At 44.0% G+C, this 14,531-nt stretch overlaps 1 protein-coding gene across 1 annotated transcript; it reads left to right on the top strand.

Annotated features, from left to right (window-relative positions):
- Positions 1 to 254: 254 nt before the first annotated feature.
- On the top strand, positions 255 to 14,310 carry Cfap107 (cilia and flagella associated protein 107). The gene is made up of 4 exons (XM_077791359.1): positions 255 to 365; positions 10,523 to 10,636; positions 13,361 to 13,538; positions 14,135 to 14,310. Exons 1-4 carry the CDS (start codon positions 255 to 257, stop codon positions 14,308 to 14,310), a joined length of 579 nt encoding a protein of 192 aa, XP_077647485.1.
- Positions 14,311 to 14,531: the final 221 nt, after the last annotated feature.

Raw genomic sequence — 14,531 nt, forward strand, 5'->3', positions numbered from 1 at the left:
GCCTGCAGAATCAGCTGTTCCCTGAAGGAGAGTATTTATACTTAGAGTCTGTCCCCATGGAGACAGTAAACAATAGAGAACCCAGATCCAGTCCTTTTCCCTGGAGGCTGAAAGTGAACTCTCAGAGTTGTTTTTTTTTTTTTTTTTTTAATTCCACTCAGGAGGGTGACTTGGAAGATAGTGTGGAAACTCTGTGATTCCTCTGCCTCCCCCTAAACCCATCAAATCCAAGGAGGCTGGGAGAGATCCTTACCATGGTATTTTTGGGGGTGGCTCCACAGTCCTTCTCTACTCCAAGCTGGCAGATTGAGAAACAGTATTCGACCAGAGTGCTCACTGGAAACTGGCTGGAAGAGAGGGGGAAGGTAAGGAGGGAGGGAGGGCAGGAAAGGCTCAGGAGGGATGGGGAGGGAGAGGTAGGAGGAATGTTCATTGTTATTTTCAAATCAAAGGCAGCAGGTGGTTGCAACTGAAGAAACTGTCAATAGGGTCTTTGTGCTCTCCATAAGGAATTTCATTCCAACAATCAACAAGGCCCCTTTACAGCTTGAAAACACCACAGCAGAGGTGCCAACATGGTTATGTCTCTCAATTGAGTGTTTCTAGGTGTCTGGATAGTCCCAATTTCCTCTGCACTTTTGTTGAAAGAAAGTCCACTCCTCCTGAATGTGGCCTCTTCCACGGCAGGCCTGGCCCACCCTGCAGGGACGTCCAAGGTTGGGTGCTCCTACTTTCCAGCACTTGAGCCACAATCTTGCCCTATAGGTCTATTTCAGTTTTTTACTTTCAAAACAGAACAAATGGGCTCTTGGTTATCCTTTGTGCTTTCAAGGCCACTGGGAAATAAATTGGAACTGAATATCTTCATTTATGGCCACCACATTTTAACTTTTTTTTTTCCCTAGAGGAAAAAAAGTTACTTACCTTTTTTTTTTCTTCCAGAGAAATCTAGACATTCTCAAATCTTCTTGGTAGATGGGCAAGGAAAAGAGGATGCATTAGTCTGCTTTTCCTTACTGTGACCTAACTATGGGTCAAGAGCAACCTTAGAGTAGGAAAAGTTTGTTTGGGCTCATGGCTTCAGAGGTTTAGTGTGGTCAGTTGACTCCACTGCTCTGGGCCTGAGGTGAGGCAGAACATCATGGAGGAAGAAAACTCATTAGAAGCAAAGGCAAAATATAATCCTCAAAATCATACCCCCAGTGACCTACTTCCTCCAGCCATGCCCCACCCAGTTACCACCCAGAAGTCCATTCATATTATTGATCCATCAAATGGATTAATCCATTGATCAAGTTACAGCTCTCATAATCTAACCATTTCACCTCTGAACAGTCTTAGGGGATACCTTGTATCCAAATCATAACAGAGGATAAGATAGAATTGGCAGCTTTGGTGCAAGGAAGTTTGACAGTGACTTCGGAGTACCAGAAAGGGCTGTTTTCATGGAGAACATTAGCAGTCACCATCCCTCTAGCCAGACACAAGGACTGTGGCCATCATATTTCAATGGCACATGGCTTTCTTGGGAAAGCAGGTGTGTATAAAAGCAAGAGCAAGAAGGACAGACTGAGCAATAAACTTAGGTATGTGTGGGGGATGCAGCACTCAGTGATAGTGTGGTCTGCTTTTACACCTAGGGGATATTAAATAGGAAGCAGAGTTGGGGTGATGTCAGGAAGATGGTGGACTAGGAGGACTCAAGGCCTCATTTCTCATGGAAACATTTTTTAAATTGGTCAAAATGTTATAGGAGCTCTTGAAAACAATCAAAGGTCTATAGCAACAAATTGATTACTGAATCAAGAAAAAGAGACATTCAAATGAAAAGAATTTCTGTGAGGTTTTTACTTGCCCTTTTCCTACCCCCTTCCCAGCATGGCATGGTGCAGTCTGTAGTCTCTGGGGTCTAGAACCCAGTTTACACTTCCTGCCCTCACATCTGAAGGAGGGGAGCAATGTTCTAACCTGCCTGGGAGATTGGCCTCTGTTTCACTGAACTTGGAGCCCAGATGGCAAAGAGTAGCCTCATTCACAGCCCAGGCTAGGAAAAGCCAGGGAAAGTAGTGGCAGGCATATCTAGTGAACTGCCAGGGGGCTACAAACCTGGATAAGCCTGGGGCAAGAGATTGTGGGTAGAGTAGATCACACAAGGCCCCAAGAAGAAGCAGGGAAGGGTGAGACTCTTTGGGAAATTAAAACATCTAAAAGGAGAAACGTATTTGGGGGATCTGAAAAGTATGTACAGACCCCTGCAAGTTGTGTGCCAATAAAAGGCCTGAGGATACTTGCCGGGTTTCTGTTTGCGACTAAAAGGCTCAGGGGTCACTCCAGTTAAACTGGGCTAACTGGGCAGCACGAAATAACCACGAAGAGACACAAATACCTTTGTCTTTGGGGTCACTGTGATGGCTTCTCTGACCTTAAGGGTCCCCAGAAAGAGAGAGAGAGCGAGAGCACACGCTGACCCCCTTTATTGAAGGAATCTATTCAAATGAGGCAAGGGGTCAGGTTTCAGGGGGCTGAGAATCTTCATGATGTCCACTGTCAGCAGGTTGACTGACACCTGGGTATGCCGCACCCAAGGGCACAGTAAGAGGAGGGGACACACACAAGGCACTTCCTTGGGAGATTCTAACCTAAACAGGGCAAGGGGTTATATTACAAAGGAACAGGTGACCATAGCTTCACCCATTAGGCTTTAGCAAGACACACCCATGCAAGAGAGACACTGACCACATTTCTGTGACTGAGTAACTCAGCACCCAGCCAGGAGTGTGACCCAGTCACATGTAAGGTTGGTCTCCCAGATACTTCCTTCATGAAGGGCTGACCTCAGTCTCAGAACATGACCTGCTAGTTGAAAAAGGTCTTCCCTTGCTCAGATCCAGGCTATGAAAATTGAGAGGGTTTGCAGTTTTTTCAAATGCTCAGTTTTTCAACTTTCACATTGAGTCACATTATAATCAAACAACAACAAACTGATAGACATACAAAGAAACAAGAAAACATGGCTCAGTTAAAGCAACAAAATACAGCATTAGAAATTCTGAAGAGGGCTGGGGATGTGGCTCAAGCTGTAGCGTGATCGCCTAGCATGCATGCGGCCTGGGTTCGATCCTCAGCACCACAAACAAACAAAGATGTTGTGTCCGCCGAAAACTAAAATAAGAAATATTAAAAAATTCTCTCTCTCTCTCTCTCTCTCTGTAAAAAAAAAGAAAAGAAAAAGAAAAAAAAAGATGGGCTGGGGATGTGGCTCAAGCTGTGGCGCGCTCGCCTGGCATGCCTGCAACCTGGGTTCGATCCTCAGCACCACATACCAACAGAGATGTTGTGTCCACCGAGAACTGATAAATAAATAAATATTTAAAAAAAAAAGATTAAAAAAAAAAAAAAGAAAAAGAAAAAAAAGAAATTCTGAAGAAACACAAGCATCAAAGTACTAGGCAAAGGCTTTAAAATGACTCTATTAAATATGCTTAAAGAGCTAAAGGAAAGTATATTCAAAGAATGAAAGCAAGCTGGGTGTGGTGGCACATGTTTGTAATCCCAGGGACTCAAGAGGCTGAGGCAGAAGGATTGCAAGTTCAAGGCCAGCCTCAGCAACTTAGTGAGACCCTACCTGAAAATTAAAAAATAGAAGGGGCTAGAGATGAGGCTCAGTAGTTAAGCACTCCTGGTTCAATCCCCAGTACAGAAAACAAAATAAAACAAAACAAAACAAAAAATAAACTACAGATAGTTAGGTGTGATAGCACATACCTATATGCAAAAAGATCTAATCTCAGCTACTTGGGAGTCTGAGGCAGAAGAATCAAAAGTTTGAGGCCAGTGTCTCAAAACAAAAGATTAAAGGGCTGAAGACGTGTTCAGTGGTCACGTGTTCAGTGGTAGAGCATCCCTGTTTTTAATTACCAGTACTAAAACAAAATAAAAGTAAATTAAGAAAACAGTATTTGAGCGAAATGAGAATATTGAAAAAGAGATTGAGATTATAAAAAAAGAAATAAATTTTAGATCTGAAAAACACAAAAAAAAATTAATTGAAAAAAAAAATCAATAGATTTTTTTCAACAGCAGGCTAGAAAAGACAGAAAAAAGAAGCAGAAAACTTGAAGACAGTGAATGGATCCCAGGACATTGATTTGTGGGGCCCTATCAAGTAGGTAAATATATGCCTCAAAGGAATTCCAGAAGGAGAAGAAAAACAAAAGTATAAAGAGATTATTGAAAAATTAAAGACTGAAAACTGCAAATTTGAGTAAATACATGTCTCTACAAATCCAAGAACCTCAGTGAATTCCAAATAGGATAGATTTAAAGAGTTCCACATTGACCCACATTATAATCAAGCCACTGGAAACTAAAGATAGAGAGAATCTTGAACACCAAAAGAAATGTAACTTGTCAAAGATAAAGATGATCAGTGATTTATTCAGGGGACGCTTTGAAGACTGGAAGGCAGTGGGAAGACAAAAAAAAAAAAAAAAGAAAGAAAAACCAACAACTGAGAATTCTATATCCCACAAAACTGTCCTTCAAAAATGAGGCAGAAATTAAGATATCTCCAGATAAATGAAAGCTGAGGGGGTTCATCTTCCATAGACCTGCCTTACAAGGAATGCTAGGGAATATTTCAAGTTGAAATGGAAGAATGTTAGAAATTTGAACCACGGAAAAATATAAAGATTCTCTAGTAAGGGTAAATACATGAACGAACATAAAAACCAGTGTCATTATAATTTTGATTTGTAATTCTACCTTTTACCTTCTGTAGAATTTAGAAGACAAACGTAAAAATTTATAAAACTTATGTAAATGGATATAGGGCAATATAGAAAGATGCAATTTGTGACATCAGTAGCATAAAGGGAGGCAGAGCTACGAAGAAGTAGACTTTTGTAGAGCCATGTATTTACTCAAATTTGCAGTTTTCAGTCTTTATTTTTTCAAATAATCTCTTTACACTTTTGTTTTTCTTCTCCTTCTAGAATTCCCTTAAGCATCTATTTATGCAATTTCAGCTGGTATCAGTTTAAACTACATTGTCATAATTTTAGGATGCCATGTGTAATCTCCATGGTAGCCACAAGGAAAATATCTGTGGAGTGTACAAAAAAGGAAGTAAAAAGGGAATAAAAACATGTCACTAAAAAAAAAAAAATCAGGGCTCGGGTTGTGGCTCAGTGGCAGACTGCTTGCCTCACACACGTGAGGCACTGGGTTTGATCCTCGGCACTACATAAAAATAAGTAAATATAATAAAGATATCTTTTTTTAAAAAAATCAACTAACACAAAAAAGGTACTAAACACTGGGGGTGTAGCTCAGTTGCCGAGTGCCTGCCTAATGTGTGCAAGGATCTGGGTTCAATCCCCAGCAATGCAAATAAATAAATAAATAAATAAATAAATAAACAAGGAGGAGGAAATAAAGGATAAAAACCTACAAGACACACAGAAAAACAGCAAAATGGCAAAAGTGAATCCACCCCTATCAGTTCACTTTAAATGTAAATGAATTAAAACTCAGTAATCAAGAGGCACAGGATAAAGGAAAGGATTTTAAAAACAGGATCCAACTCTATGCTGTCCACAAGAGACTGACTTTAAGTGTAAGGACACCATGGGTTGAAAGGGAAAGGATGTTAATATAGTTGGTGCAACAGTAGCCAAAGGGAACAGGTGGCTGTAATGGTGTTAGGCAAACAGACTCTAAGTTAAAACTGCTATGAGACAAAAAAGGATATGAAATATTAACAGGAGGGCCCACTCACCCAGTAAATGTAATAATTATAAATACATATGCACCAAATATCAGAACTCCAGATTATATGAAGCAAAAAGGACAGAATTGAAGGGAAAAGAGATGGCTTTAAATTAATAGTAAGATGGACCAGTACCCCACTTTTTTTAATAGCTGGGATTACACCCAGGGGTGCTTAACCACTGAGCAACATCCAAAGCACTTTTTTAATTTTTTATTTTGAGACAAGGTCTTACTAAATTGCTTAGAGCCAGCTAAGTTGCTGAGTCTGGCCTTGAACTTGTCATCCTCCTGCCTTAGCCTCCTGAGTTGCTGAGATTACAGGTGTGTGCCACCATGTCCAGGCCCCTTTATTTTTTAAAAATATTTTGTTTTAATTGAAGTTGGACACTATACCTTATTTTAATTTTATGTGGTGCTGAGGATAGAACCCAGTGCCCTGCACATGCTAGGTGAGCGCTTTACTGCTGATATACAACCCCAGACCCAAGACCCCATTTTCAATCTTGGATGGAACAACCAAGCAGAAAGCCAATATGGAAACAGGGGACATGAATAACACTACAGACCATTTGGAATGTATGTATATGTGTGTGTGTGTCTGTGTGTGTGTGTGTGTAAAATAAATATATGTAAAATAAAATATATATGTAAAATAAATATATATGAATATATATATAAATATATATATATATATATATATATATATATATATATATATATATAAACAAATCACAGGAAAAGTAGAAAGAAAATCTTGAGACAAATGATAGTGAAAATACAGCATACCAAAATTTATGGGATACAGTGTAAACAGTGTTGAGGAAAATTTTTAGCTGCAAATACATTTTAAAAAGAAGTATCTCAGAGCAAAGAAGGAAATAATTAACTTTAGAGAAGAGATAAATAGAATAGAGAATAAGAAAAGAAAATTTACGGTGAAAGCAAGAGCTGGTTCTTTGAAAAAAAATCAACAAAATTGACAAACTGTTAGCTATATTGACTAAGGAAAAAAAGGGGAGAAAAGACTCAATAAATCAAATTGGAAATTAAATCAGGGGATTGTTATCAGTTTTCCTAAATAAAAGGATTATAAGAGAGTACCATGAACACCTGTGTGCAAAAAAAATTGGGTAGTGAAATGGACAGATCTAGAAATATACAATCTACCAAGACTGAATTGTGAAGAAACAGAAAATATAAACAGATCTATAATCAGTGGAGAGATTAAATTAATAATCACATTTTTCTATGTGAATACACCATAGCGAATCCCACCATCATGTACATTCATAAGAATGAGGGTCCTAACTAGAATAAGATATACTCCATGCTGGTACAATTATAGCAAATTAAATTCTATCATAAATAAGGAAATAGAACCAATTTTTAAAAAATGAAAGTAAAACTGAGAACTAGAAGACCTCACTGGTGAATTTTATCAAACATTTAATGCTTCTCCAACATTCCAAGAAACTGAAGAGGAGAAAACACTTCCTAAATCATTTTATGAGGCCAGAATTACCCTGATGCTAAGCCAAAGACATCACAAGGAAAGAAAGTACAGGCAGTCCTTCTTAAGAATATTAATGCAAATCTTCAAGAAGACACTACCAAGCTGAAGTCGATCAAATAGTGAAAGGATTGTTCATTATTCATGCCAAGTGAGGAATTTTCTGGAATTTCTGAAATTCAAGGAGGGCTCATCACATGAAAATCAATCATTATTATGAAGAAAAGAACACATGATTGTCTCAGTTGGTGCAGAAAAAGCATTTGGCACATTTCAAGTCACTTTCACTCAACCAACTAGGGACAGAAGAAAAGTACTCAACATAAAAAGACTTTATGTTGGGCTGGGGATGTAGCTCAAGCGGTAGCGCACTCGCCTGGCATGCATGCAGCCCGGGTTTGATCCTCAGCATCACATACAAACAAAGATGTTGTGTCCGCCGAAAAAACTAAAAAATAAATATTAAAAAATTCTCTCTCTCTTTCTTTTAAAAAAATAAAAAAATAAAAAGACTTTATGTGAAAAGCAAGCTAGCCTGATACCAGTGGGGAAATACTGCAAACTTTTCCTGCAAGATCAGGAATAAGACAAAGATTTCTAATCAACACAGTCTTGGAAGTTCTAACAAGAGCCATTAGGAAATGTAAAGAAAAGCATTTGAATTGGAAAAGAAGCAGTAGAGTTATCTGTTTTTGCAGATGATGTGATTTTTATATGTAGAAACCCTAAAGATCCCCTTGTCCTCTCTCCCTCTCTGTCATGTGAAATCAACACACAGTGAAATCAACTGATTGAGCAAAGTTGCAAGATACAAAATCAACACACAAAAGTCAAGTTGCATTTCTATATATGAACAATGAGAAATCGGAAAAGGAAATCAAGAAAACAATTCCATATAATGGAACACTGAAAAGAACAGAATACTTAAGATGCCAGTATGGGGCTGGGGAGGTGACTCAGTGGCAGAGCACTTGTCTGGCATGTGTGAGGCCCTGGGTTTGATCCCCAGCACTGAAAAAAAATTGCCAATACTATACAAAGAATCTAGATAGATTCAATGAATTCCCTATGAAAAGCACAGTAGATGCAGAAATAGGGGGAAAAAAATCCATCCTAAAACTCATGGAATTTCAAATAGCCCAAACAATTTTGAAAAAGAGGAACAAAACTCAAGAACTCACATTTCCTGGTTTCTATGAATCTACAGTGATCAAGACAATGATTTACTGGCAAAAAGATGGGTACACAGATCAATGGAACACAAGACAGAGCCTGTAAATAAACCATTTTATTTATGGTCAAATGAGGTTGCCAACTCTGTTCACTGGAGAAAGGATTTTTCACCATGGGGACCTGGGAAAACCGGACATCCACAGGCAGCACAGTGGGGTGGGACCCTTACCTAACACCAGATAAGAATTAATTCAAAGTGGAGCAAAGACCCAGACTATAAAACTATAAAACTCCTGGAAGAAAATATAGGGGGAAATTTTCATGAGATAGGATTTGGCAGTGGTTGAGTATAACACCACAAAAGCACAGGCAACAAAACCAAAAACAGTTAAGTTGGATGTCATCAAAATTTTTAAAAAAAGAGTCAATATCAGAGGACACTAATAGCAGAGACAAATGACAGCCTGCAGGATGGAGAACACATCTGCCAATTACACATCCAAGATACAGGTAGGGCTACCTACAACTCAACAACAAAAATCCAAACAACCCAAGTTAAACATTGGCATTGGACTTGAATAGTCATTGCTTCAAAGAAGATAGACAAATGGCTATGAAATAAGCACATGGAAACTGTTGAACACCAGTATCATTAGAATAACACAAAACCACAATGAAATTACCACTCCATACTCACTGACAAATAATGGGGCTGGGAGTGGCTCAGTGGTAGAGCAAGGGCGAGGCCCTGGGTCCCACCCCCAGCAGCATGGGTGCATGTGCGCGCACACACACACACACACACACACACACACACACCTACACACACACACACACACACACACACGAAAGATGGAAGAAAGAAAGAAAGGACAAGAACAAGTGTTGGTGAGAGGACATGGATACATGGGAACTCTAGTGCATTGTTGGTGGGAATGTGGAAGGGTGTAGCAAAAATTAAGCACAGGATTTCCATATGATCCGGGAATTCTCTGGATCTGTAGAAGATGGTGAGCAGGGACTCCATGTTCATAGCAATGTTATTCATAGCAGCCAAAAGTGGGCACAGTCCAGGTACACATTAATGGGTGCCCAGAAAAACAAAATATGGCATATATACACAAGAAAATGTTATTCAGCCTTTAAGAGGAAGAAAACTCTGAAATATGCAACAAGATGAGTGGATCTTGAAGACAGCATGCCTATAATCCCAGCGACTCCAGAGGGTAAGACAGGAGGATCACAGGTTAGAGGCCAGCCTCAGCAACTTGGTGAGCACCTAAGCAACTTAGTGAGACCCTGTCTCAAAATAAAAAAAAAAAAAAAACAAAAACAAAAAGCGCCAGGGATGGGGCTTAGTGGTTGAGCACTCCTGGGTTCAATCATGGTACCAACCAGCCAACCAGCCAACCAATCTAATAGCATCTAAGTGGATAAATTGGACACAGAGGATAATATTGTAAGATTCTGCTTACTTGAGGTGCCCATAACAGGCAATTTCATAGAGACAGGAAGTAGAATGGCTGGGGAAGGAGGATGGGGAGGGGGTGTTTGACAGGGGCAGAGGCTCAGTTTGGGATGGAAAGTTCTGGAGCTGGAGGGCAGTAATGGTTACACAGCAACGGGAACACACATAATGCCATTGAAATGCCATCAAATGGCCCAAAGTTGTAAATGTTTAATATCTGGCCACATGAAATTTTAAGAAAACTAATTAGAAAACATGATACAACAAAAAGAGAGACAGTGGAATTGGGAAGAGTGAGGAACAAAGAAGAAAAAAGGAGGAAGAGAGAAGGAGGAGAGAGGAGAAGAAGAGAGGAGAGGAAGTGGGAAAGGACAGAGTGAGGCTGAGAGGCAGCCGGGGAGCAGCAGCTGCTCTCCAGGGGTGCTGAGGAGGTGCTCAGTCCCGGAGCGTGTCTTTCCTGTGTCCTGACTTTGGAATGTTTTGACTTTGAACTTTGTCTTCCTCGGCCCATCTTCTGATGGCCCAGGATGTGAGGGAACTCAGCAGAAGGTTGAGAAGCCACATCTCAGATATTTTCTTGAATATTTTGTCTTTTCTAGTTCATCAAAGCCACCGAGAAGACACCCCAGAGCCTTCATAGAAAGGAGTACGTCCCCTTCCCTGGCCACAAGCCTGATCGGATCTCCAGGTGGTATAGGGAGAGGAAAAATGAGGTAAGAGGGAGCGCACCCCACATTTAGGAGTGCCCCCTCCAAAGCTCGGAGGGCTTTCATTGTTCTCTGGGAGCAGGAAGCAACCTCAGGACACATGCCAACACAGGGGGCATCTGAGACGCCTCAGGGCACAGAGATCCTGGCTTCTCCAGGAACAGCAGGGAGCCTCCTCCATCAACCGCTGTGGGAGTCCCTGCCAGGCATACCCCGTTCACCCACCAGCTCTATCATGCTCAGAATCCCAAGTGGCTTCTTTGGCCCTCCTCTCCGCTTGGAGGTCATCTTAGTCTCCCACTCCCCGAACCTTGACCTGCTTAAACCTGGAGGGGGAGGCCTGGAGCACGGTGGTGGAAGTCTGTCACAATCAGCGCCTTTTAGAGCTCACAGGGACCAAGAGATGGTTCCGCTCAGTACACAGAGGTGGGATCTACCAAAGCAGTGAGGCTGTTGGTTAGGGGACAAGCAGGTGGCTGCTCTGTAAATTGGGCAAAGCAACCACGTGTCTTCTGCACCTGGGGACCCATGTCAGGATAAATAGTGTCAGGTTTTCAGCTCTCTGCAGGCATCCCTGGGCCACACTGACACCCCCAGGCCCTGTGGGCACCCCTGAATCACACGGCATCTCTAGCTGAGAATGTTGGCATCTCCAAGCGGTGCTGACACTCTGCAGCCGCTGGCTGTCACCATTAGTGTACACGGAAGACAGGAGTGCCCCTTAACTTCAGCAGATCACTCTTAGAACCCACCATCAGGGGCTCCCAGTCCCCTCTGCCCACGTGTGGGGTCGATTTTCTCTCAACACAGAGCACCGGGAGGCCTTTCCTAAAGACCTTTGGACCCACACAAACCTAGACTCAAGAGCTTAAGGAAGTCTGGTTAAAATTAAAAAGCCCCCCGAACCCAACACACATTAATAGAAAAAAAAATCGTCCACTCATTTCTAAGTGTATGATCGCCTGTCTGTGTGCCAGGGCCCTGGGTGTCCACGCACCGCCCCAAGCAGCTCCTTCATTTCCAAGCTTCATTTAGATCCCTCCTCCTAGGACAGCGTCTTTCTCCTCTGCCACCCCCACCTTACTTTTCTCCCTTTTTAGGCAAATTCTATGGTCTCCAAAATGACCATAGACTGTGGAGTCATTGCCCAGGGAGGGCCCTATTCCTGACCCCACCCACCCCCCCGCAGGTGTACTAATCACATTTAAATTGCCTGTATTTGATGCTGGTTTGACATCTCAGGGGCCTGTTGAATCCTGGAGAGAGGCCCCGGGTTAGCTAATTCCTAACCCTAACAAGCCACTTGCTTATGAGTACACCTCTCGTACACCTCTCCTGTGGACACCAACCACCCCACGCCCGCATCCCCACCTCCCCTACTTATCTAATTCTTGCACACCAGGTCAATATTTCCTCTGCTCTAATTTGACCCAGGGCTGGAAAACTAGAGACCACCCCTGTGTCCCAGAGCTCTCTGAACTTAAACTATCCAATCCCAAACTTGCTTGAAGGTGCCTACCCTGCCTAGCTGCCTCCGTCCCACAGGAACCCCAAAGGCAGCTGGGGTTCCCCACACCTACCTGCTGCCTTGCCCGGTGCTGCCCCCCAGTGGCCCTGCATGGTTATGACCTGTCCCCTCCACATGAAAACTGGATTCTTCATTCAGAGGTGGTTGTTCCCATGTCTGCCTCCTTATCATACCTGATTAAAACAAGCCACAGTGAAGCCAGCAGGCCACGCCTGAACCAAACGAAGTGTCCAGAACCCCCACCGTGGCCTCTCCTTACCCTGCTCTGGGGCCTCCTCTGCACTCACTCTGTTGGGGGGACACCCCCAGCTCACTGTCCTGGCACTGGAAATACTCCCGGCACCTGATGGTGTAGATCTTGGGAACCTTGCTTAGTGTCTGTGCCCACTGTCATTTGTCCCCTCTGGTATTGTGATCTGGCTTATTTATGGAGCCACCCCTTGAACTCTTGGGTGTAGCCAACCGTGGGCGACTCAGACCTCCCTGTCTGCTCCAGACAAGAGGATAGACATGGAAATCCACATTATCACCCCCCGTAAATCATCCCAGTTCCCCAGGGTTCCCTTCCGGACCTAGGGGACTCTTTCAAGAAATCCACTGACTCAGTCAAACCTTCCATCTCCATACAAATTTGGACTTTTTCTCCCCGTAAATAACTCTCCAACAGAGTCGGAGCCCCTGCTTCCTAGCCGAGGGAGCTGTAAATCCTTCGGAGTGAAGGCGATTTACGGACCCCCTCGGGTTCTTCCCACGGTATAACTGATTGAAATGGGAGGCGTGGCCGCCAGGCTGGCACCCAGCATCTGCCGCTGGCCTTGGAAATAGGCACTTGGGTGGGTGAACTTGAGACAAATCAAAGGGTGTAATTTCGGATCACGAGGGAGCACAGTGAGTATCTGAGTCTTCCCGCTCACCTAGGGTCCTGACGTTAATCTGCCACCATCGCTCATTCCAGGGATGAATGGGCTTGGCATAGGCTGCCTGTGGCTAGCTGGGACATGTGTTGGAAGGAAGGCCGCGTCAGAGGGGGACCAACACTTGTATTTCCCATTGTGGGGGCCTCTGCGACTTACTGCCAACCGGAGTGGGGGCTCCTCTCCATCAAGGCCACAGCTTCATGAAGGGCTGCTCCTACCTCCGTCCGTGGTCAGGTGGACACCTTGCTCTGATGGCTAATGTGCCTGCTCTGTCTGTCCTTCCAGGGGATCCCGTACAAACACCTGATCACCCACCACCAGGAGCCCTCCCACCGCTACCTGATCAGCTCTTATGACGACCATTACAACAGACATAATTACAATCCGGTCCTGCCCGCTCTCCGCACCTGGAGTAGACAGAAGTTGCTGTGGCTTCCAGAGAAGGTCGACTTCCCCCTCCTTGGTACTTTCAAAATTCAGAATCCCCCCCGCCCTGTGTTGGCCTGGAAAGGGTCACAGATGCACAGGGCTTGTGTAGGAGGATTACCTGAGGCCTCTGGCTCAAAGCAAGCAGCAGGGGGAGTCCTATCATCCGCTCAGGGCCTCCACCTGCTCGCTGTTCTTGAACCTGGGGACATGCTCCTAATGACACTCACCTGGGCAGCCCAGGCGGCATTTACCTGGAGCCAGGTGGCAGGGAGCCTCCCCAGGTCATTCTCTCAGCAAGCAGGGACTATTTCCCCACTGGCATTATCTTGTAGTGGCACCTGGGGACACAGTGGTGACAAGCACAGAGGATTTCTGCCCCTGAGGAGGTGACATTCCAGTGGGGAGAAAGATAATACACCATTAATGACCCAAACAGCTGATGCTCAGGTAAATAAGATAATTTCAGAGAGGGCAAAAGAAAATGGGCCACGGGTAGGAAGCCCTACCCTCTGGTTGCCCTGCCAGCTTCTGCCCCTGGTACAACAGCCTGGGTAAGCCTCCAGTGTCTCCATGGTCAGTCTGTACAAGTCTGCTCCAAACCGTGTCACCTAGATGCGCTTTCTCTTGCAGCTCCGCCCACAAACTACGGACTCTATGAGCGGCTGAAGCAGCAGTGGATGCTCCCCAAGACTGGCTGGAGGGAGAGCGTCTACACTTCCTCCTACCCCAGACCACCCTTGAGTGCTATGTCCAGGCGGGAGCATGCCATCCCCGTGCCTCCCCCTCGCCTGAAGCCACACTTCTGAGAACTGCCGCCCCACCAGCAGCTCGCAGGAGCCACCTGGAGAGCCCAGGCAGCCCTGGACGGGCCAGCGTGGAGTGTTGGAGCTCGCCCACGGAGCAGCTCCTAGAATCAGGCATGTCCCCCAACCCACGGTTCTGTCTTCTCCATCCCACAATTAAAGCTCTTTGATGCAGTTGCAGGGCTGGGTTCATGCAGGAAACAGGCTTCTGCTGTCAGAGAAGG

This window comes from Urocitellus parryii, chromosome 11 (genome assembly GCF_045843805.1).
Source record: "Urocitellus parryii isolate mUroPar1 chromosome 11, mUroPar1.hap1, whole genome shotgun sequence".
Classification (NCBI taxonomy): Eukaryota; Metazoa; Chordata; class Mammalia; order Rodentia; family Sciuridae; genus Urocitellus; species Urocitellus parryii.

Bases quoted from the DNA above. Each gene is read 5' to 3' on its own strand.
- Cfap107 (XM_077791359.1), top strand. From the start codon at position 255: ATGGTATTTTTGGGGGTGGCTCCACAGTCCTTCTCTACTCCAAGCTGG. The intron at 10,637-13,360 runs GTAAGAGGGAGC...CTGTCCTTCCAG, and splicing joins ATAGGGAGAGGAAAAATGAG to GGGATCCCGTACAAACACCT. The intron at 13,539-14,134 runs GTACTTTCAAAA...TTTCTCTTGCAG, and splicing joins GGTCGACTTCCCCCTCCTTG to CTCCGCCCACAAACTACGGA.